The sequence below is a fragment of the Trematomus bernacchii genome, unplaced genomic scaffold (genome assembly GCF_902827165.1).
Source record: "Trematomus bernacchii unplaced genomic scaffold, fTreBer1.1, whole genome shotgun sequence".
NCBI lineage: Eukaryota > Metazoa > Chordata > Actinopteri > Perciformes > Nototheniidae > Trematomus > Trematomus bernacchii.
In genome coordinates this window covers 22,400-46,836 of record NW_022987645.1, presented here as the reverse complement: position 1 = coordinate 46,836, position 24,437 = coordinate 22,400, and the positions used below count along the sequence as shown (strand labels likewise).

Here is a 24,437-nt window from a genome sequence, read left to right as displayed (position 1 = left end):
GAAGGCACTAGCAATTGGGGGATGGAGGGCTCTCAGGACATGATAGGGACAAATAGATACAAATTAAACGTTTTACAATTTTAATGTAAGCATTAATGATGCTATGAAGCTTTGAATGATTCATACCGTAATAGAATAAGCCACATAGTCTTTAAATAGCCTTAGACACTTGACAGTGACTTTATTTAAAAGTTATTTCTGTCTGTAATGCATCTTTGCACCACATTGACATGATAAGCTGCAACAATCACATTTAAATTAAATAAGTGGAGGTGGAGTGTGACTGTGTGTACGTACCATTTGACGATTGACCAGACGATGTGGACCCCATCTGCAAAGCAAAACAAGTTGATCTTACAAACACTTCCTAACATGTAAACAACGCTCTGTATGAACGTGTGAAGCAGAGTGTTAGCCCACCTTGGGGGAGCGTGTCTGGGGTAAGTTGACGGAGTGTTTCAGCCTTTTGACGGCCTCAGTGATGGCCTGGGTCTCCGTCTCGTCCAGAGCACAGCACAGGTTCTTCAGAGTCTGCACCACCCGCTCCACCGTCTTATACTGGGTGCTCTGAATATAGAGATACACGTTGGTCAGAGGTAGGAAGTAGCGGAGTACAAATACCTCGTTACTGTACTTAAGTACATTCCACTACTTATTTTTCTGATCACTTTTTACTTCTACTTCTTACATTTTGAACACAAATACCTGTACTTTCTACTTCTTACATTTTGAACTCAAATACCTGTACTTTCTACTTCTTACATGTTGAACACAAATACCTGTACTTTCTACTTCTTACATGTTGAACACAAAAACCTGTACTTTCTACTTCTTACATTTTGAACACAAATACCTGTACTTTCTACTTCTTACATGTTGAACCCAAATACCTGTACTTTCTACTTCTTACATGTTGAACACAAATACTTGTACTTTCTACTTCTTACATTTTGAACTCAAATACCTGTACTTTCTACTTCTTACATGTTGAACTCAAATACCTGTACTTTCTACTTCTTACATGTTGAACACAAATACCTGTACTTTCTACTTCTTACATGTTGAACTCAAATACCTGTACTTTCTACTTCTTACATGTTGAACCCAAATACCTGTACTTTCTACTTCTTACATGTTGAACCCAAATACCTGTACTTTCTACTTCTTACATGTTGAACACAAATACCTGTACTTTCTACTTCTCACATTTCCCAAACAGGCTGGTTCCTTTAGTTTGAATGTGTGTTTGGTGGCGTGATCATTATTATTTAGAGTCATTGCGTGCCTATTGATTTGAACACGATCCGTGTATCCATCACTTCCTGGTCTTCTCTAAAGAAGAGGGACCAATGAAAACGTTGTCATGTTGCCGTTGTTCAGCATGGAAACATTCATTAGCTAACAATGACATTATTGTTCTATTAATATAAAGGGAGGTCAGGTACTCTTTAAAACAGCTGCTAGTTATGGGTACTTTTTACTGAAGTACATTTCAAAGCCCTCTTTACTTTTACTTAAGAAGTTTTACCAGAGTATTTCAAACACGAGTATCTGTACTTCTACTTGAGTAAAGGATGGAGGTGTGTGGCGCAGTGGATAAGTGCATTGGTGTTCGGATCAGGGGAGCACAGGTTCAAACCCCACTGCAGTCAGCATGTCGTTGTGTCCCTGAGACACTTCACCCCAAATTGCTCCTGTGGGGATTGCCCACAGTATTGAGTATGTAAGCTTTGGATAAAAGCGTCTAACAAGTGACATGTAATGATTCAAAAAGCTTTTGAATATTGAATAACAAACCAATGTGGTTTACTTGTTATCCACAGTTTAGCTGCTAAATGTTTTTTAGCAATGCTTTTCTTTGTGCTCCACATATCTAAATGTATAAAGTGTGTTTTCACCTCCGTTCCCTCCTGTTTGCTGCAGGATGGCAGCAGCGGTCAGGATGGACCGGGCACAGGGTGTGGAGCTGCCTACTCTCAGCGGGGGGGAACTGAACGTGGAAACTGTGTTTCTCTGAGGGATCCTCCATGTAGTCTGAGAAGCCTTCTGAGGAAACAAGGTCAAACTATTTAGGATAATACAAGGAACAATGTTTAGGCAGTAAATAGAATTTCAATTACATTTCTACTTAAATGTGCAAAAATATTAGAACATCAGTCTTTGTGGCATGCAGGTAATCAACTGTTTAAGCTTTTACCATTAACATGTAGAATGAATGTTGCAAATTACTTGAAATTAGAGCAACTACAATCTATTGTTTACCTCAGTGTAGCCACAGAGGTCCAGCTAGCATGCTAATTGCTAACGTTATATTAACGTTTTAAAACTAGTTTCTAATCCTGAGAGAAACACCTCGCCTGAAACACACGATTAGTGCCATGAGTTAGTGAAGCAAATTACAGAACATTGCACACTTATTCACAAGTCAAAACGTGTTCATAGCGGGCATGGATGAGAATAGCTAGCTAGCTAGATGTTATTAGCCAGCTTGGACCTAACGTTAGCAAGTTCTACCATGGCTAGCTCGATCTACTGAGCAAATAAAAGTACATCTAAGACCAGTATTGTGCAGATTAAAACAGTGCAGTGCATGTATTTTATTTTACCTTGGTAGTCGTCCCGACATGACTTTGCCAGGTCTGCTAACTTTGCAGAGCCACAGAAACTTCAGTAGAAGCTTCTGAATGTGGCGCTTCGCGTCCTCCGAGTCAATCGCCAGAAGCGCAGACACATCCTCATCCTCATCACTCCACCGCTCCAATTGATTTATTTAGTGTTGCTATAATAACTGCTTTCACAAAAGGAATCTCTTCGTGTGTGCTGCGAAGCGAGGAAATACAATGGCCGCTTACAACAAAAAAATTCTGAGTCAAACGGGCGTGGTTTGCATTCCGCACAGCCAATCAGACGTAGGAACTACTTTCTCCCACGACAGACCCTGCTCTGTAGCAGGGACTGAAAAGCGAGTCTCGCGAACTAAGTTGAGCTACTTTAGTTCCTGGGGCTTTTTGGTGTGAACGCAAATATATCGTAGTTCTGATGAACTATTGTGGGAAAAGTACACCAAAGTACTCCGGTGTGAACGCACCTATTGACTAGAGTGGCCGCGATCTTGTGATTTTGTTGTGATTTGAAAGTCTCATGATTTAAAGTGTAGGGCTGTGAAGGAGAGGCCCTTAGAAAACAACATATATTTCTTTTGACTGTAATTACTTATTTGAAAGAGATTGCAACATTATACTTTTTAAATAATTGCTCAATTCATTTAACACATTTATTATGCACACAATAAAAACTTCAACAAATATATTGATCCTGGCTTAACCAGCGACCCAAACTATTTTGTTCATAAGCTCGGTTTCAGAGAACTAGTCAGTAGTTTAACAACAAATTGCATTTTAGTAATGTCTATGGAGACCAAATTGGTTGATAGGAGAAATAATTTGAAGCAGTTTAATAAAGAATGTTAAACTATATTTAAAACTGTAATTAAACTTCAACTTATATTAATTATCTGAATCCAGTGGCCAGTTGGAACAGATAATCAACAAAGTTTCCATTTTGCAGCAACAGCGCAAAATGTTTCTACAATAATTCGTATTATGTCTGAGTCTAGTTCTGTCTTATCAGCTTTGTTTCGGAAAGTGTTCAATACATAAAGTTTATTTTATTTTATTATTACCATATAATACAGATTAAGAATAAATGAAACAAATAATACAACATTGACCTAAAACAGCAGACAGATTTTGCCACCCTGACCTCCTCAGGCAGGTCTTTACGACCAGCAGTGATGCCTCTGAGGGTCTCGGGGTGCAGGACGGGGCATAGGGTTTATACAAGGTCACAAACATTATCTTAACATAACAGCAATACAATTATTTTAAAATGTATTCTTTATTTATGTACGTTGTACATTTTACTCATATAATCTGTTCAATATTTATACTCCATATTACATAATGTCATATATTTTGAATATATATATATATTTGTATATATAATATCTGCATGTATATTTTCTATTTTAACATGTATATTTTATATTTTATTTTATTTTATTTTTCTTTCTATTCTTGTATATTTTGTAGTTTTGTTTTATTGTAAAATGCCTTTTATGCTGCTGTAACAACAACAATTTCCCAATTTGGGATCAATAAAGTACTATCTATCTATCTAAAGCAATATAATGTTATTTTCTTCATACACCTACAGCGCACACCCTGAACAGTGTGCTTCTTGTTTACATGTTCCTCTGCACACTCAGATGCAGGACATCAAACACTCTTTTGCTATTTATTTTCATTTTGCAGCACATCTATACTACCAGAATTTTGCAAAACACTTTATATTATTTATCTTTCTCAAGTCATTTACTTTTGGTGAGTTAACTAAAGCTTAGTTTATTTTACCCTGGCTATGGACTGATTCATTATTAGTTGTTACAAAACATACACAAGACGGCGGTTAGACAAACCAATATAGACCCCCGATACAAACAATCAGACAAACAAACATGAACTCGTAATAAACACCAGTGCGTCAGCAAAGTTCATCCAGCTCAATTTAGTCCGAATGAAGAGGTTTCAGAGGGGGTAGGGAATTATCTCCAGTGGGGCGCCTTGACTCGCGCTTCCCTTGTATACAAGTCCTTAGATCGATGCCTGATGACCGTCCAAGAGCGATAACTAGATTATCCTCTTGCGACAACCACTACTCTATTCTAGTGGCGCTATGCCCCCCCGATCAGGAGCGCTGTTCGAAAAATATCACTCGACACCAGGTTGAGAATCAATGATCAGGTACTAATTTATTCTTGCAAGAAGGAGCAGAGTTAAATCACATATAAAGGATATGGTTTAACTCCCACACATGGGACACATGACACAAGGAGCAGCAAAAAACATCAGGCTTATATTGTCCAAAACACGGAAAGCAAAGCCGTAAAACGAGGTGTCGGGAAGATGGGACAACTGGATGGGTCATCTGCGACTTCTGGACTCCCAGCAATGTGAGATAATATAGGAGACAACAAATATGTGCCTGTGTCCTCAGAATAGAACAACAACCTGAAATGCTCTGCCTTCTGTTATCATAAAGAGGCAGCTGCAAGGCTGTACACGTCTCAGAGCCACACATGATATCAGTGCATTAAAACAACCCAAAGAGTGGGTTTCTCTCCAACAACAGCACAGTTAACTGTAGTCACTACGGAACAGCCTATACACTCGCTATCGAGTTCATCACAACGATGAAACACAGTCTTGTTCTACACTCGCATGCCACTGCCCACCCGTGATCAATTAGCCTATAATTTAATGTCTGCACCCCGGACCGGCACCAGTTCCTCCAGCAATGTAGAGAACTGTGGCGCATCAGGTAATGCACGCACCTCGCGCTGCCCCGTCTTACCAGCACGTAGAAGACGGTCACAAACAACAAGAGTGCTTTTAGACCATCTCGTTTTTAATAGAGACGGCGGTGGTGTGAGTTAAAGCTATAGACAAAGGCTGTGACTTTCTCCCTCTCAGTGCACTTCACCAGCCACACAGATGTGGGGAGGTATTTACACACACAACCCGCGCTGCAGCTGGAGCCGTGTTTACAGAGGCGATAGTGGTAATATCTCTGGCTGCTTCTTCTAACTGCTAGTGTTGGCCGCTGAAACCCCCAAAATTTGGCGATTTGTTCACAACAAATCTTTACATTGCTTTCACACAGAAGTTCCACTTTACTGATGCCTTTCTTTAAGGTGAGCTGTGCATGTTTGTATGGCACATACGTCCCGAGCAGCACACACAGAGAAAATCAGCCAGGACAGAGTCCCCAGACACTGATTTCCTGGGTTTACTATTCCCAAATGTTCATCTAACCAAAAACGAAACACAACCGCTCAGTTTCACAGGTAATTTTAGGATACCGTCAATCACAGATTCTGGTAAGGCAATGTCCAAATGTGGATTTGAAATTACACTTACCAGTTCTGAAGATTTGTTGGTATTCTGCCGACAACGCCAATTTGTGGGGGAAACTTCTGAAGCAATTGGAAACAGGACTCAGAGAGGCACGCGGAGAGCTGGAGCTTTGATGGCAAACACTGGTGGTTTATTACGAGTTACAGCCAGAGAATTGACAAGAGAGGTGGTGTGTCACGAGTTGACACACCAATTCTGAAGAACTCTTTCTGTAGCTCGAGGTTTTAACTAGTTCGGAGTGTAATAATCAACATTCTTCATCAGTGAGACTAAACAATAATGGACCCTGAATCTTACTAGAGCTCTCGTCCATAGAAAAGAATGTGTGCCAGGGAACCTACGTCCCTGAACAGTAAACTACCTCATGGCAGCTTGTGCTCTGTCATAGACTGGCAACAACAATGCGCCCAAGCTGCTCCCCCTTAAGAGAGATAGCAGCAATACCCCAGGCCGTAGACCTATGCCATGGGAAAGAGACAGTGAGAGGAGAAAATTATGAACTGTGTCGAAGGTTGAATACCTAAGCAAATTATTCCCTAACAATACACACTTTAGAAAAAATGTTGGATGCAAAAGAAATATCTTTAGTCATGAGATCATTGACAGATTATTTTGTCTTCAAATCTTTATTGAATTTAATAACGATTATTACAGAGATTATTAGGAGCTATTATGCTGCTCTAAAGAAAGCTTTATTAAACTGCATATATGTCACAGCAGTTTGTACACAACAAGTTCAGCCCCGAGGAGGTCATTTCACCATTTTACAAAGAAAAGAAACATTTCTGCCAGTAAAAGAAAGTTTATCTATACAGCACATATCAACAAGGCAATTTTTGCAGATATACGGAGCATTATAACTAAATGCTGCTCCTCCACGTAAAGGCACAACCAAAGTGTAGCCGCCTCACCACCAACATTTGAACCACACGACTAGAAGATATCTCTTGCTACACTCATGTAATGTCCATGCCCCCCGAGACCAGGGACATTACAACAGGACTGGAAGTGGTCTCCTCGTACAGAGAACACAGAGACACTGAGGAGTCATGTGACCAGAACCCAAACCCAGCATACAGAGGTTCAGTGAATGTGGTTCTGAAGGTGTGGATGTGGATCAGTGTGTCAGAGGAGACTCTGTAGAAGGAGAGAGAGCCAGCAGGATGATCCAGATACACTGCTACTCTACCAGAGGAGGGGGTGGAGGAGGAGGATGAGGAGGAGGAGGGAGAAGAGGAGGAGGAGGGGGAGGAGGGGGAGGAGGAGGAGGAGGAGGAGATGTATGTTATTGTCTTATTGTGCCTGACAGAGTAACCTTTATCAGAGCATCTCAGACTCCAGGACTGATCATTCCCTCCAAACGTACAGTCTTCACTCTCTCCTCTGCTGCTGATGCCTCTGTAAGTCACTGATATAAGAACAATTCCTCTCCACTCGACCTCCCAGTAACAGCGACCAGTCAGAGCTTCTCTACACATCAGCTGTTCAGAGAAAAACACAGCAGCAGTTTATCTGAAGGCTTTTTCCTTTATTTGTATAAATGTGATAATATATATAATCTTGTCAGTAATAATGAATACATATCTCAACTGAATGTTTTGTCATCATAATCAACCTAAATCCACACTTACATTTCCTCAGGTCAGGTTTTAACCTGTCCTCTCCACAATGGTCAAACCTGGAAGAAGAAACAGTCTGAATGATCAAGGACATTTCACAAATCAGTTAAAGGACTGTCAACATTTCAAATGTCATATTAAGGCATAATTTTTAAGTTATCAGAGATTACAATACGCTAAAAGGTGAAAAGATGTTTAATGTTATTATTGAAAAGTCTAAATTAATTTGAAGATGGGTTGAATCGGAGCAAGGAGGTCGAAAGGGCCATTGGCCCCCATTGTTACGTTCTAATTGAGGGATCCAGCGAGATGGTTTCTAGTTTGAATCTGCATGATTGTATCTTATGTTTATGAACAGGTGTTCTCATGTGTGTTACACATTTTAACACAATTTAGCAGAAGTTGTTGAGATTTGTCCCTAAACTACACAGGTTTAAACCTTCTGGTGATGCTAGAATGAAGGTCAAAGGATCACTACGGATGAATCTTCTGGAAGCCATTCGTGTCTGCGCTTAAATTAAAATATCAACATATTTAGTAACTGTTGAGGTTTAACCTGTTGAACCCCATCCCTGTTTTTCAGGTCTCAGGCTCGAAAATGACATTCCCAGAACAAATGACCATATCTTCCCTTCTAAAAGGGGAAAATTAATAATCTTTTTTCTCAAAGTAATGATAAACCTGTGAGTTGGATGTAGAAAAGTCAGAATCAATATAGATGTTTTTTATTTTAAAGAAAATTCAGATTGAACATCCGTCCAAAAATTCTTTTTTACTTATAGTGAAAACTACCGTTGGATGATGGGTTAGTAGACTAAAAGCTTTAGGAATCCAAAGTACAACATATAATAAGTACCCTGTATCAAGATTGATGCAAAACAAGTGACATTTGACCTTTTTAGAGAGGTTTAGCAAATAAAACTCCACCTCTGGGGTGATTTGGGTGGAAATGGGCGTGGGGGCTTCGCGCATGCAGTTTTGCCCAGAGCGAACCTATCTCACGCTCTGACATCTGAAAACGGAAAACTAGGTTTATTGCTTATGGATTATCAGAAATAATTTCAAAGTGACACAGACACATTAGATTAACCTATGGATTCACCTTCAGCAGCGTTTTAACGTTTTAATGCCATTGAAGACAACTTTTGATCTGACAACGACAAAGGTAAGCCATATTGCCGTTTAGCTACCTAGCGCCAAGTGTTGTGATGGGTTGGATGTGCAGCTACGATAAGTAATAAGGGTGTTATGATTGATTTTCTGTGCAACCGCTGTTAGCATTTTTTCGCTCGTGGCTAATTCAGAGGCTGAGCGTTAGCTTTGTAGGTTTATTTGCAAAAAAAAAAAAAAAAGGATCAGTTAGCTGAGTTTCTTCCCGTTACATGGATATATAAAACATTCATAGTTTATTAAATATTAAGATGCCCTCAGACGCTGTTTCCTGCAGATGATGCGTTTTTCTGCCCGTGGGCGGGGGGATGGGGTTCAACAGGAACAGTCAGGACCTACACAGAGATAAACATCCCTACACTCTCATTGCGTTTGTTGTGTAAATGAGAATTAAGTTGTTGATGTTTCTAAAATATTTCAGTATCATCAGTTCGTTTCCTAACTCAGGCTCTGTAGCTTCTCTGGACAGAATTAAGAGAAACAAGAAGTTCTTCATGCAGTCTGTCGGTCCATACTTGAGAGTGTGCAGTGTCCAGTCTGGATCTTTCTGTAGAACAGACAGCATCTTCTCTCCTGAGTCTCCTGGATGGTTGTAGCTCAGGTCCAGCTCTCTCAGATGGGAGGAGTTGGAGACCAGAGCCGAAGTCAGAGAAGCACAGCCTTTGTTTGTGACCAGACAACCTGAGAGCCTACACACACACACACACACACACACACACACACACACACACACACACACACACACACACACACACACACACACACACACACACACACACACACACACACACACACACACACACACACACACACACACACACACACACACACACACACACACACCCTATTTCAATATGCTTTTCAGAGTGATATGGAATATATCGTGTGAAAACTTTATATCGTCCCATTGGGGCTGCATCATTTAAATAAATAGTTAAGAACAGCATTAATAATTACTGTGAAAAAAGGAATAATCTTCTCATCTAACCTGAAAGTCTAGAGTAGTGAAAACACAAAAACCCTTGAATATTGGTGCCCCTTAGTCCAAAGAGGCTCTTTAATAAGTCATTTGAATAATTAAATATATTAATCCAATGCAATCGTAAGGGGTAAACTCAAAATAAATTGCAGAATACTGACCTGAGAGTTTCCAGTTTACAGTGTGGACTCCCCAGTCCAGCACACAGGTTCTTCACTCCTGAATCCTGCAGGTCGTTGTTACTCAGGTCCAGATCTCTCAGTCTAGAGGACTGGGAGCTGAGGACTGAGGACAGAGCTTCACAGCTTCTCTCTGACAGCTTACAGACGCTCAGCCTGAAAGAGCGAAAAATGCTAACAGATTACTGCACCGAAACTCACTCACAAAACCTTATTATTTAGCTTTTCTGCACATCCAACACATCGTTTCACATCGTGAGATGACACAGAATCGATGGGTACCCTCATTATCACTCCATGAGCGACTTTATAAACAAAAACAGACATCAAAACATATGGCGCGAGGTAGCTAAAAACGCTAACATGGTTTACCTGTGTCATAGTCTGGTCAAAAGTGCTCTTCAATGGCATTAAAACCATAAAAACGCTGCTGAAGTTAATCCATAGGTTAATCTAATGTGTCTGTGTCCCTTTGAAATGATTTCTGATAATCCATAAGCAATAAAACTGCTTTTCCGTTTCCAGATGTCAGAGCTAGAGATAGGTTCGCTCTGATGCAAAACTGCATGCGCGAAGCCCCCACCTTTTTTTTGTACCATGTGTGTGAGTGGGGAGATTCCCCTTCGATTCTATTGGCTATAATGGTCAGAAAGAGATGTCAATCACCAAAATCGACCAATGGGTTCCAGAGAAACAGTAAAACCCCCATTTCCACCCAAATCACCCCAGAGGTGGAGTTTATTTTGCTAAACCTGTCTAAAAAGGTCAAATGTCACTTGTTTTGCATCAATCTTGATACAGGGTACTTATTATATGTTGTACTTTGGATTCCTAAAGCTTTTAGTCTACCTTACCATCATCCAAGGGTAGTTTTTACTATAAGTAAAAAATAATTTTTGGACGGACACTATAATTTACAGTTTTTTACTATGTAAAATCTGAATTTTCTTTAAAATAAAAAACATCTATATTGATTCTGACTTTTATACATCCAACTCACAGGTTTATCATTACTTTGAGAAAAAACGTTATTAATTTAACCCTTTTAGAAGGGAAGATATGGTCATTTGTTCTGGGAATGTCATTTTCGAGCCTGAGACCTGAAAAACAGGCTCAGGGCTTAACAGGTTAAACTATTTTACACCTACCTAATAGTTTCCAGTTCACAGTGTGGACTCTTCAGTCCAGCACACAGGTTCTTCACTCCTGAATCCTTCAGGTCGTTGTTACTCAGGTCCAGCTCTCTCAGACTACAGGGCTTGGAACTGAGGACTTTGGACAGAGCTTCACAGCTTTTCTCTGACAGCTTACAGCCGCTCAGCCTGAAAGAGGATTTTCATCAGACCAAAAAATAAGTAATACATGAAAAAGAGAGCTCAGAGGACCCTTACTTTAAAGGGGACCTATCATGCAAAATGCACTTTTGTACGTCTTTTATACATGAATATGTGTCCCCGGTGTTCCAGGGAACTCACCAAGTGTCAGAAAACACAACCCTCTCTATTTTCCTCCATACCCAAATCTCTAAAAAAGGGGCTGCAACGGATCTGATAAAAACTGATCCAGATTTGAACACTGTCCTGACGTCAGGACGGTGGCGCTACGGCTATTGGGCCAACTCCACCAATCAGGAGGAGACAGCCACGGCCATTGCCGTTCGAAAGCGCTGGAGACGCTGTAGTACATATGCCAGGCCTGTAAATGGTGCTGTTCTCACAGAATCAGCCCTTGCAAAAACAGAGCTAACATTGCTCAAATTGAGCGAAATGAGGCATGGCTAAAATGCATGATCTGTTTGGTATTTTGAAAAAAAAAAAGTATAAATATGCCTTATATAGGTATGGTCCTACACTATATTATTCAAATATAGCATGATAGGTCCACTTTAAACTATTTTACACCTACCTAATAGTTTTCAGTTCACAGTGTGGACTCTTCAGTCCATCACACAACTTCTTCACTCCTGAATCCTTCAGGTCGTTGTTACTCAGGTCCAGCTCTCTCAGACTACAGGGCTTGGAGCTGAGGACTTTGGACAGAGCTTCACAGCTTTTCTCTGACAGCTTACAGCCGCTCAGCCTGAAAGAGGATTTTCATCAGACCAAAAAACAAGTAATACATGAAAAAGAGAGCTCAGAGGACCCTTACTTTAAACTATTTTACACCTACCTAATAGTTTCCAGTTCACAGTGTGGACTCTTCAGTCCAGCACACAGGTTCTTCACTCCTGAATCCTGCAGGTCGTTGTTACTCAGGTCCAGATCTCTGAGACTAGAGGACTGGGAGCTGAGGACTGAGGACAGAGCTTCACAGCTTTTCTCTGACAGGTTACAGCTACTCAGCCTGAAGGATGTTTAAAAATAAATACAAAATATATATATTATTTCTCATCTATGACATATAAACAAGTTGGATAATGTTCGTAATCCATTCCTCCATCCATTCCACTTACACAGCTTTGTTGGAGGCTTTGACCTCTGGCAGCAGCCCCAGAAGACCCTCCTCTGAAGCAGAATATTTCTTCAGGTCAAACATATCCAGATCTTCTCCTGATGACAGTAAGATGAAGACCAGAGCTGACCACTGAGCAGGAGAGAGACTATCTGTGGAGAGACTTCCTGAACTCAGGGACTGTTGGATCTGCTCCACTAGAGAACGATCATTCAGTTCATTCAGACAGTGGAACAGGTTGATGCTTCTCTCTGGAGACAGATCTTCATTCGTCTTCTTCTTGATGTACTGGACTGTTGGTTGATTGGTCTCTGAATATGAAGACACACAAAGAAGGTTTTATAACATACCTGGTATGTTAACTTTTAAAAGATACAAAAAAGATTGAAGCGCCTCAGTCATGTTAAACGGAGCTGATTGACTGGTTTTGACACTCCCTTCATTTTTCACAGATGATAAGAACTCAGATTACAATCAAACTGCTGCCAAAAACTGTCACCATTGCAAGGAAGTCTTTTTTTACAACATTCTTCTTTAACCTTAAGGGGATTTCTACACAATACTTAAACGAATAGATATATAGAATCAGCATCAATAAACATTTTTACTGTTAAACAGTGATACAGAACAATTGAATCAAAGTGATCCTGATGATCAAACATTTAGAGATTCCTCTGGTAGGATTCTCATCAATGAACTGATCTTTAGGAAACAAAGCTACGTTGTCATGTTAGGTTACAACTTGGTAATATGTATCTCAAATAAAAAAGGCATTTCAATTATATCTTCACCTGCTGAATTCCCTTCAGGTAAACTCAGACACCTTCATGTGAGGAGGAAACTCTGCTCATTTCTTCCTCATCAGTCGGAAACCCAGTCAGTGTGAGAGGTGATGTAGTTCTACTAGCTGTGCACTAGGTGGAGCTAACGGACCCTCTAATGAAGTCTAGATCAGTGTGGGATCCATTTCCCACGAAACCAACATCAAATGTACATTTGACAGAACCCCGCATTTCCAGCATTTTGGCCAAAATAGTTGTACTTGAACACAGCGCAGAGACTTCAGACAACAAACAGGTATCAAGTACATACTGCGTGAGAGGAAATCATTCTCTTTGTTACATAGCCAAGCTAAATGTTGGATTCTAATTGGTCGATCTGTTATTTCTGACAAGGACAGCAAACAGACTTGGACAGGTACAGAAAACCTGGATCAGTGCTGCTGTCATTTTAAGTTACGATGCTGCAGTTCAGACGCTGAGAACAGAAGACGGACCCCTCCACTAACATATCTCATGCTATCACAAACATCCCATCAGAAAACTCAATGCTCCATCATACAGTTTCAAATACAAAGTCCAGCTAACATGAGACTCCACTGGAGCGTCTCTGACTGCAGTATCAGTAAAGGCATGAAGACCCTAAACACGCAGTGAATGTGGAGAGACCACAAAGGTGTTATATCACTTCTGCTATGTTTACTCTTCAATGTTGAACTTTTTCTTTTATAAAACATGTCAGTCACGTTACATTACATGTCATTTGTTAGACGCTTTTATCCAAAGCGACTTACATACATTACTATTACTAGTTATGTATGTAAGTCGCTTTGTTACTATTATTAGTACTGTGGCCAATCCCCACAGGAGCAATTTGGGGTGAAGTGTCTGCCCAGGGACACAACGACATGCTGACTGCAGTGGGACTCGAACTTGCTATCCCCTAATTTGAAGTCCATCACACTATTCACTGAGCCACAGCCTCCAGTCACGTTGATCGGAGCTGTTGGACCGGATCAGTCACTGCCTGCATTTTTCACTGCTGATGATATCTCAGATTAAAATCAAACTGCTGCCAAAAGCTGCTGGCACCATTACAAGGAAGTCTTTCTAAAATCATTCTTTAACTCCGAGAGACGTTCTCCAAAATACTTCAGAATAGATTTATAGAATCAGCATCAGGAAACATTAGTCCTGTCCATTTAAATGGTGATACAGAACAATTTAATCAAAGTGATCCTGATGATCAAACATCTACAGATTCATCTGGTAGGATTCTCACCTGATGAACTGAGTTTTAAGAAACAAAAATACTTTGTCAGGTTAGGTTACTTCTTGGTTGGAATTATCCACAAATGTATAATCTCAAATAAAAAAGCATCTCTATCTTATTATCACCTGCTGAATTCCCTTCAGGTCAATTGAGACAGCTTCATATGAGGAGGAAACTCTTCCTCGTCAGTCAGAAACCCAGTCAGTGAGAGGTGATGTAGTTCTACCAGCTGTCCACTAGGTGGTGCTAACGGACCCTCTAATGAAATAAAGCTCAGCACTAACACATGATGAAGCAGCGTGGATCACGTGCATGTGTGCCTGATCGGACACATTATATTACATTTATATCAGGTATTATATCACGTCTACTATGTTTCAATTTTAAAACATTAAAAAACAAACAAACATGTCAGTCATGTTGATCTGAGTTTTTAGACCGCATCAGAAACTCCCTGCATTTTTCACTGAAGATATGAACTCAGATTACAATCAGAACTGTCGCCATTACAAGGAAGTCTTTCTAAAAACATTTGTCTTTAATTCAGAGGCAAATTCTCCACGATACTTTGGAATATATTTATAGAATCAGCATCAAGACACATTTATTCTGACCAGTTAAACAGTGATACAGCACAATGTGATCAGAGTGACCCTGATGATCAAACATTTACAGATTAAGTGTAATTAGGTCAAGTAATTTATTGGTTGTATCTATCCCCAAATGTATAATAATGGACCTAACAAACTTACAAACTAAAAAAGTATCTAAATCATATTCTCACCTGCTGAATTCCCTTCTGGTCAATTTAGCTGCGTGTGTGGAGGAAACTCTGCTCATCTCTTCCTCTTCAGTCCTGTGTCTGTCTGCATCTGATCTGAGGACGCCGTCACTCCCTCATAACTTTAGAGTATACAAACACATCAGAGTGACGTGAGAACAGGTCCAACGGGAAGAAGAACCAGTCAAGGTGAGAGGTGATGGAGGTGATGAAGTTCTACTAGCTCTCCACTAGATGGTGCTGATTGACAAAACCTTTCAGATCAGCAGGTACAAACACATCGGAGTGACATGAAACCAGCGTAGCCACAAACCTGGAATCTCAAGATGCTCAGGCTGCTAGGGTGATGTTATTTTTCCTCTTCTTCAAACACGCTTTGGCTTGCAAACACATTTTGATTTAATGGCAAATGTACTACTTCCTGTAAAAACGTTGTACCTTCATTTTAAAAGCTTTTCATGTGAAATATCCATACATGTGTTATGTTTAGGCAACCATACTACTTGCATAGGTTAGGTAAATACCTAGTTATATTCATCCTCAAATGTGTAATCCCAAACCTAAAAAAACCTGTAACAAATTACATTTTATTCTGTTACAATACCAATTTTTTTTGTATTTCACCCTCATATTCTAAAATGGTTTGAGGGGATTTATGGTGGCAGAGACAAATTAAAATCTGTGTTTTTAAATCCTTAAATTATGACTGAAGTTGCAGATGACTTCGCAGGATCTACAGATGGAGCATCTTATTTCAGACTCCAGCTTACTGCTTCCTGCCTACTACCTGCCAGTTACCTGCCTAAAACCTGCCAAAGACCAGTATCTGGGAATGTTAAGCCCTCCCACTATTTTCCAAGAGGGCGTTGCCAGATTTTCAATTTCAGGATTTAACCAGGAGATGGCGCTTCCTTCACAAAAACAGGAAGACAGCTTTTCATTGACTTTCAGTTTTGTTTAGAAGACCATTTGAACACATCAATATTTTAGATCAAATGAAGTATATCTAATCTTGTAATTCAATAATATATAGTCTTTATATATTAAATAACTATGGCCAAACTAAGACTTAGTTTTTCACAAGAGAAAATGCAGATATTATATAAAAAACTAAAGTTAAAATCTTGTTTTTAATGCCCCAAGAGCAATAAAAACACTTGGTAAAAAAATCCTGAGTGAGGCTTTCATAAATTGCATTTAGCTGATGCTTTTATCCAAAGCGACTTACTATTTAATAAATGATAAATGATTATTCATAACAAATATGAGTGATGTGTGATTATTATTCATGCTATATACTGATATAGGGCTAAGTATGCAATCAATCCTGCAAATTAACCCTTAGTTGTTCAATATATTTATTCAGACAATGTGAGTAGAAATACAGAAATTCTGCTCCCACCTAAGGCCAACGTTGCAATATTACAACATTTCCCTAAAAACGTACCAAAACGTAAACATTTTTAAAACTCTTTCATTTCTGCTCCAGAGGCCAGGGGTTCAATTGGGATTTGATATGTGGGGGGGCTCTGTTAGTAGGTGCGACGGGGGGGGGGGGGGGGGGGGGGGGGGGGGGGGGAGAGTAAGACGCTCGTGAATTGTCAAAGGGGGGGGGGTGTTGTCGGCCGTAAGCGAACCGGGCCGTTGGCGTCCGGCCATTCTGTGATTCTCCAGAACTCACAGCTGGCCAGGGATAAGTCCCGACTCTCCCGACGGCCAATCCGTGCCTCCCCTGACTGCACGTTGCTGACACACACCGCTGCAAACTCTCTGCACGGAGGAGCCGCGGAGGGAGAGACACACGTTCACTAAGCCGAAAAAACTATATCCGGTCACAGTGATCTGCTATTTTAAAGTAAATTCAAGACATATCGACCCTAAATATAGGATATATTAAGAACGAGAAAGTGTTAACATCATTTTTTGTAAACATATGACAAATGTGCGAGGGTGATGACATCAGAGCATCGTCCTATGGGCTTAGCCCCGGAAAGGTACAACAGGTATTCATATTTACATGTCGGCAAACAAAGTCAAAAATCAACATACAGTAGGGGGGTGGGGGATGGTGAACGGTATGTGGGTATGTGGGACACTGAAAAGTCTATGTTAAAAAGCCTCAGTCACCTTAATTCATGTAATAAAAACAACTCAGGTCAGTAACACTGAAAGCTAAATGTGCAATACCATGTTCAGCTATGTTACTATTTATAATGTTATTGTTGTTACAACAGAAGATGTTTTTCTTTATATTGAAGTTAAATGCATCAATCTGGTGCACTTTGAGGTCAAAATTAAGAGATTTATGGATACCGCTGGAAAAAGCTGCATAGGCCGAGCCTGTACGTAGCGCTGTAACTTCCTCCACAAAAGCAGCCTTCTGTTTATTCAACGTGGTGGGGGCCGAGGGAACCGGGCAGAGTTTTTCGCCGGTCAACGTGTGTGAAAGTTTAAATCTTCCTTATTGAGCTTTAAAACAAATGAATAACGACTATATATAATAATAAAATAAACACCGGCTGTTGTTATGCCTGCTGTAATGTTAAATTACTCCGTTGTCCGCTTAAGTAATTATGCCGTTACAAGCTTCATAGTTGTATTTATCATCTAAATTTGCCGAAACAAGTTTAATATTCTGAAAGCCAAGACTTTGTTTATTTGAAATCAGATGAAAACAAACTGTAACGGACCCTGCCGTGTTATCTATGATTACTATATGCCTTACTGTACATTCATAATTTCAGCCGGAGGGAGGGGGCGGCGCTGCGGAGGAGCAGATTGCGAGTGAGAGGTGCCTGTCATCTTCCCTTTACAAGCTTCACAAATGTATTTATTGTGTGATTTTGGAAATAAAAGTTTCATATTCTGAAAGCCAAGACTTTGTTTATATATTATACGTGGGTAGCTATGACTTCAGAAGGAGTTACCGTAAATGAGAGCTGCCGTAAAAGTGTTTCTAGGATTTCTAAACGAACTATTACAGCTGTTATAAAGCATTAAATAAAAAGTCATGAAAGAGATAAGGAGGAGAAAAGGTTTAAGGAAGTAAGCAATGAATACAGAATGTCGAAATCCTCTGTTTCACGCGATGTCGAACATTGAAGACAGAGCACGGCGGTCCCCCAATCGACACAGCGGGAGAAAGAATATCATAAAGCAGATCGGAGGAGACATCACGATCTTCCCACATTAGTGCAATTCACCTATACTTAACCCCAAATAAAAGAACCCAATAAAAACAGTTGTTAAATAATAGTGAAGTCACGTTGTAACAATAACTCATCTCTCGGTTTGAGTGTTCTTTTTCTGCTTTGCCTAAAGCCACTGTGTCAAGTGTCTAGTGACTATTTCTCTTAGCGCATGCATGTCAATTTAAATCAATACAACTATTTTTTAAATCAATAAAAACATTTTCTAAATCCATAAAAGCATTTCAATTAAGATTGGGAGTCATGTCGTTACTTTGTTGAGAATGTGGCCATGTAATAAACGGGATAATTTGCAGCGACTTGGTCATTGTGGGGAAAAATAACACCCAGGGATCCTGATCGTTTGAATGAAGTTGAATACAGAATATTCATATTTGTCAGTGATTTCATGTCAATTCGGCGAACATAAACATAAATGATCGTGGTGAAGATGATGATTAAATTAGGATTACAAATCGGGAGAGCCGGCTGCATTTCCTCTCGTTCGTTTTTTTCGACTAAACAACATTATTTTGTTAAATAACAACATGGTGATGTTTTGTAAATGATTACATGTCTTATTTAGCACAGACTATGATCCTATCCGTGACATATGGATCTTAACAAAGATCCGCTATACATTAGTACCAGACATACTGTACAACCAGCTTACTGTATCAAAGTTGATTTCACATGAGCTCCAGTGTGGAACCCCACTGCACCCCCTGGTGGATCAATGATCCATTGCAGCTGGCTTCACAATAATTAAATGTATTTATCACGGGGGCGGTATCAAGTCAGACTGGGGGCCAGCTCTTCATCACGAACCGATCACGGGCCGATCACGGACCAATCACGGACCAATCACGACCCTCGCGTTTCAAACTGTCTGAAATAAGATGCTCCATCTGTATATGACAGCACAGCGTTGCTAGTTAATTTTCTAAATAAATAAACAAACAATACCAGTGGGCCAAGCACGAGCCTGTTCATATAGCGTTCACCGCTATTCAAGATCACAGATTACGAGCCTTCAATGTTGAAAACGTTCTCTTTATTTTATGGTATTGACGGCCACAGCCACGCCTTACAGAGCCAATCAATAGTATAACACTCATTATGACTTTTCCCCACACTCGAACACAACTCCTACCGTCTCGTACTCCCTACACACACGCCGGAAAACGCACACACACACACCTGGAAGGGGCGGTCTCTCCCTAACTCCCGCCAACAACATTACCTAAATAACTTTACAAATGTACTAAACTGTGCACATCTGATAACTGAAATAACTATTAACTTGGACACGCTACAATATTATCATTAATATTTACATTAAAACATTCCTTTGACACTTATAACATTACTTTGCAAGGTAAGCACAACCAAAATAAGTTTGTAAAAGCAGAATTTGAACACTGTTTCTGTGCTCCTACAATATGTGTGTATAATACCATTACACCCTAAGCTTACACAATAGCGATCGTTCACTGTTTCAACTGGCATGCTGTGGCATTTAACCTCATCACCACACCGCAAACAGACAGACACACACACACACAAACACACACACACAAACAAACACACACAAACACACACACACACAGGGTTGTCCGGCTGGACCGGCTCCGTTGGAGATCGCGGCCGTTTACGCTGACTTGTGAGAAATCTTTCCATTTTCGATCTGTGTTCACATACTGAGAATTATAACAACATTAGCCAAGTAACAGTTTGCGCTTTAACTTACAATGACCCCTGATATAGATACATTTTCATAACAAAACAATGGGGTTGCTAAGCCGTTGCTAGGCCAATTGTTGGAGTTGCTATAGCAACTCCAAGTTACCCCCTGGCGCCGCCCCTGACGTAAGGACATTCCTTTGTTTTGGGACTAATTGAGAAATGCCATTTCGTAACAGATAGCAGTATTTGAACCCTGCTCACTCAATGCCTGCACGTTACATTAGGTGTTGAAAAATAATAGTCCCTCAGTCACATTGATCAGTTTTTAAGACCTGTTCTGACACTTCCTTAATTTTCCCCAGATGACAGGAAAGGAAGATTACAATCTAAGTGCTGCACATTCTACTTGAGAAACACTGACAACATTAGCTGAAGACCTGGATCACCTGAAATCAAACAAAGAGCCAGGACAAGACAATTAATTAATGTTATTTTTGAATATGCAAATGAGGCTTTATGATATTCTAACTTTTGATGACTTTAGGAAAAATCTAGTGGACAGCTATTGGAACTGCATCACCACTAACACTGACTGGGTTTCTGACACCGGTTACACAGGTTTTCACGTCACTCTGTTTGTTTTGATATTCCCAAGTAATTGGTTGAGTACATGTACCCCAGTGATGTTAATTATGCCTGTGATGATAGGTCAAATTAAAGATCCAAATTTCAAACCCTCCCGAGAGAAAAGGGATGCACCGTTGGCCTCTTTCGACGACAGAGATTACATGCATGCATAGGCGTTCCTAGGGGAGTGCCAGAGGAGGTTAAAGCTATAAATCAAATATTGGCGGGGCTCTTATCACTCTTCTTTTGGGTAACTATTAATACAAATATTGATATGATAAATTATATTTATTATGTCTGTCACTAAAGCTTCAGCTGAGCTTAGGTCACTCAGAGTTAGCTGAACACTCTGGGTAGAAACTTCACCTACAGGCTGGTTTGATGGCATAAATGGAAAGCGGTGATTATAGCTATTCTCACCTCTCTAATCACTGTCATAGGACTTTTGGCTCTGTGTGGCTGTTGAATTATTCCCTGTGTTAGAGGACTTGTTATGAAAGCTATTGACAAGTCAGTATCAAACCTATGTTAGCCTATCAACCTCTGACAGTGGCGAACCGTGTCTATCACAACTGGACCTTCTGTAGACACACAAACCCCCCACCGTTATAATGTCCGTCTTTTCACTGAATGGTCGTCTTGAAAAGGGTACTGAGAACAATTCCGCAACAATATCATATTATAGTGTGTGTACAATGCTTTTGTCACGTTTTCCCCTTAATTTCTGAGAAACAAGTAGTTTTCTATGAGTTTTGGATGGCCGAAGACATTACATTACCCACAATCCTCTGTAGCAACCATAGCCTGTATATTGCAACAAGCAACAGCTTCGGTTCATGTTAATTTACAAACTCTTCAACTACAACCGTAGTTATATTTAAAAACATGTTAGAAGGCCTCACGAAATACTTGAATGTACATTTAAATTTGTGTCAGGTAGCCAGCCAGTGGGACATTGTACGAAAAGTCAGCACACTCAGCACGGATAGTGCGCGCAACATGATTGCAGCGTCCAGGCAGCTCCCGTTCGAGCATATATGCCTTGAGCTGCACATAGCTCCAACGATCCATCGTCTCCACATTCACACACACACACACACACACACACACACACACACACACACACACACACACACACACACACACACACACACACACACACACACACACACACACACACACACACACACACACACACACACACACACACACACACACACACACACACACACACACTTTGTATTGTATTATTGTATGAGAGAGGTTCCAGGTTGAATTGAGGCGAATATTTGTAATGTTCAGGTTGTTGTGTTTAATATTCATGAGAATATTTGTCATTGTTCAAATGATAATAAACAAACATATAAAGCATATTTGTCCACTCATATGTTGATAAGAGTATTAAAAACTTGAAAAATATCCCTCTAAGGTACATTTAGAACAGATGCAAAATGTGCGATTAATTTGCGATTAATCGCGATTAACTATGGACAATCATGCGATTAATCGCGATTAAATATTTTAATCGACTGACAGCCCAATAAATAATACATTATTCCGAGTGTGCTTGCTTTTCTCTTTGAAAGTCATCACATAATGGCATTGTAATACATGTTTCGGCTGCATTAAATATGACATATCTGCCGTAGTTAACTCTATGTATTGATCCAATTGGTAGATAGGCTGTATTTACACCATAACGGTGCACAGCTGATAGAAAGGGACACCTACTGGTTAAAGCATGTTATTGCATTTTATAATTGTATTATTAGATATTAATAGGAGGATGTGCAAAACAGACAAACTAATAAGGCTTTATTTAAACATTAAAGAATACTTTAGGTTAAGGTCTTCTTCTGAATAAGAAAAAAGCTTTGGGGGTATAGAAGATGAATATGGAGGGATGAAACCCTCTTTGATGGTCACACATGCAGAGCACACAGCACACACAGTGACATTTGTATCTACAGATAAATATTAAGCCTGACAAAGTACTTAACGTCTAATATATTGCTTTCCTGCAATGTTAACTATGTTTAAGCACTTATTTGAACTGATATTATACATATGTATTATACTCTTATAAGATGTATGTAGATAGTATAAGAAATGTGCAGAATATGACAATGTAATGGTGGAGGTACACACATATTGATAGATGTCTTGTAATGCACTGTTGAGGAACCTGCGACCCAAGTTTTTCATTCATAGCATAACGACACCGTAGTTGTGTATAATATGATATGTCAATAAACCTTAGAAAATCTTGAAATCTTGAATGGGATGTGCAAAATAGTCATTATATACAGTCTTTAATTAACTATTAGTAGAGAATAACGACGAGTAAAGAATATACTTTATAGGGATCCTATTAATATCTAATAATAAAAATATTAAAATTCATTAACGTGCTTTAACCACTAGATGTGCCTTTCTATCAGCTGTGCACCGTTATGGTGTAAATACAGCCTATCTACCAATTGGATCAAATATAAAAGTCAGCCGAATTAGTGTTGATACTGCAAGGAGACGTATTGTGTGAAAAGAAATGTAAGATGTTGTTTAATTGCTTATATATTTAAGATCCACGTCAAGTTTTCAGTTTTGGCGGCAGTTGTTCCTGTTTGTCTAGAAGTCTTCTCATCAGGGCTCTATACATAGAGTTAACTACGGCAGATATGTAATATTTAATGCAGCCGAAACGTGTATTACAATGCCGTTATGTGATGACTTTCAAAGACAAAAGCAAGCACACTCGGAATAATGTATTATTTAATTTTTTTTAAATGTTTTCGGATTTCACATCGCATAAACACCAAATCCCAGTGTGCATTGTGGCTTAACCATCCAATCATCGAGCTGAGGATCTTGCCTACTTCTGTTTCCGGTTTCGTTTATGAAGGATGTATTTTGTTATACTGTACACACATTCCTCCACATTTAAATTTTAAATTACATTAAAGTATTTCGTGAGGCCTTCTAACATGTTTTTAAATATAACTACGGTTGTAGTTGAAGAGTTTGCAAATTAACATGAACCGAAGCTGTTTCCTGTTGCAATATACAGTCTATGGTTGCTACAGAGGATTGTGGGTAATGTAATGTCTTCGGCCATCCAAAACTCATAGAAAACGACTTGTTTCTCAGAATTGAAGGGGAAAACGTGACAAAAGCATTGAACACTAAAACCTATCAATGTCGTTTAATTAACAAGGATAATCTGGTGTTTTTGAGTTGATGAGTAGTGGAGATATCACTGTCAAATCAATACAGTAAGGGGAATACTTACTTCCAGGTGTACAATTCTCCGTTATCCAATGGGAATGGACGCTCACATTGCCTGCCGCCGACACAAACGAATGCCGTGCTTCCATGAGCGTCAAATCCCGCCGCAGATGGGAATACATTGCAATAAACCTACTTTTCCGTTTTCAGATTTCAGAGCGTGAGATAGGTTTCGGTTTACGGCAAACTGCATGCCCCCACTTATTTTTGGTAACGTTGGTGTGTATGTGGAAATTCCCCTTCGATTCTATTGGCTCTAACGGATAAAAAGAGATGTTAATCATAAAAATCGACCAACGGGTTCCAGAGAAACGGCAAAAACGCCCATTTCCACCCAAATCACCCCAGAGGTGGAGTTTCTTTTGCTAAACCTCTCTAAAAAGGTCAAATGTCACTTGTGTTGCATCAATCTTGATACAAGGTACTTATTATATGTTGTACTTTG

At 39.7% G+C, this 24,437-nt stretch overlaps 1 protein-coding gene across 3 annotated transcripts; it reads right to left on the bottom strand.

Moving 5' to 3' along the window:
• Positions 1–7,177: 7,177 nt before the first annotated feature.
• Positions 7,178–15,315, bottom strand: LOC117485339 (ribonuclease inhibitor-like). 3 transcript variants are annotated; one of them, XM_034133848.1, is made up of 9 exons: positions 15,210–15,315; positions 12,375–12,684; positions 12,092–12,265; positions 11,828–12,001; positions 11,071–11,244; positions 9,905–10,078; positions 9,280–9,453; positions 7,607–7,653; positions 7,178–7,456 (listed from the first exon to the last, which is right to left on the bottom strand). In XM_034133848.1, exons 2-9 carry the CDS (start codon positions 12,455–12,457, stop codon positions 7,446–7,448), a joined length of 1,011 nt encoding a protein of 336 aa, XP_033989739.1. In that variant the 5' UTR covers positions 12,458–12,684; positions 15,210–15,315; the 3' UTR covers positions 7,178–7,445. The 3 variants fall into 3 exon arrangements, with proteins under 3 accessions (XP_033989739.1, XP_033989740.1, XP_033989741.1); XM_034133849.1 differs by lacking the exon at positions 15,210–15,315 and adding an exon at positions 14,551–14,619; XM_034133850.1 differs by lacking the exon at positions 12,092–12,265.
• Positions 15,316–24,437: the final 9,122 nt, after the last annotated feature.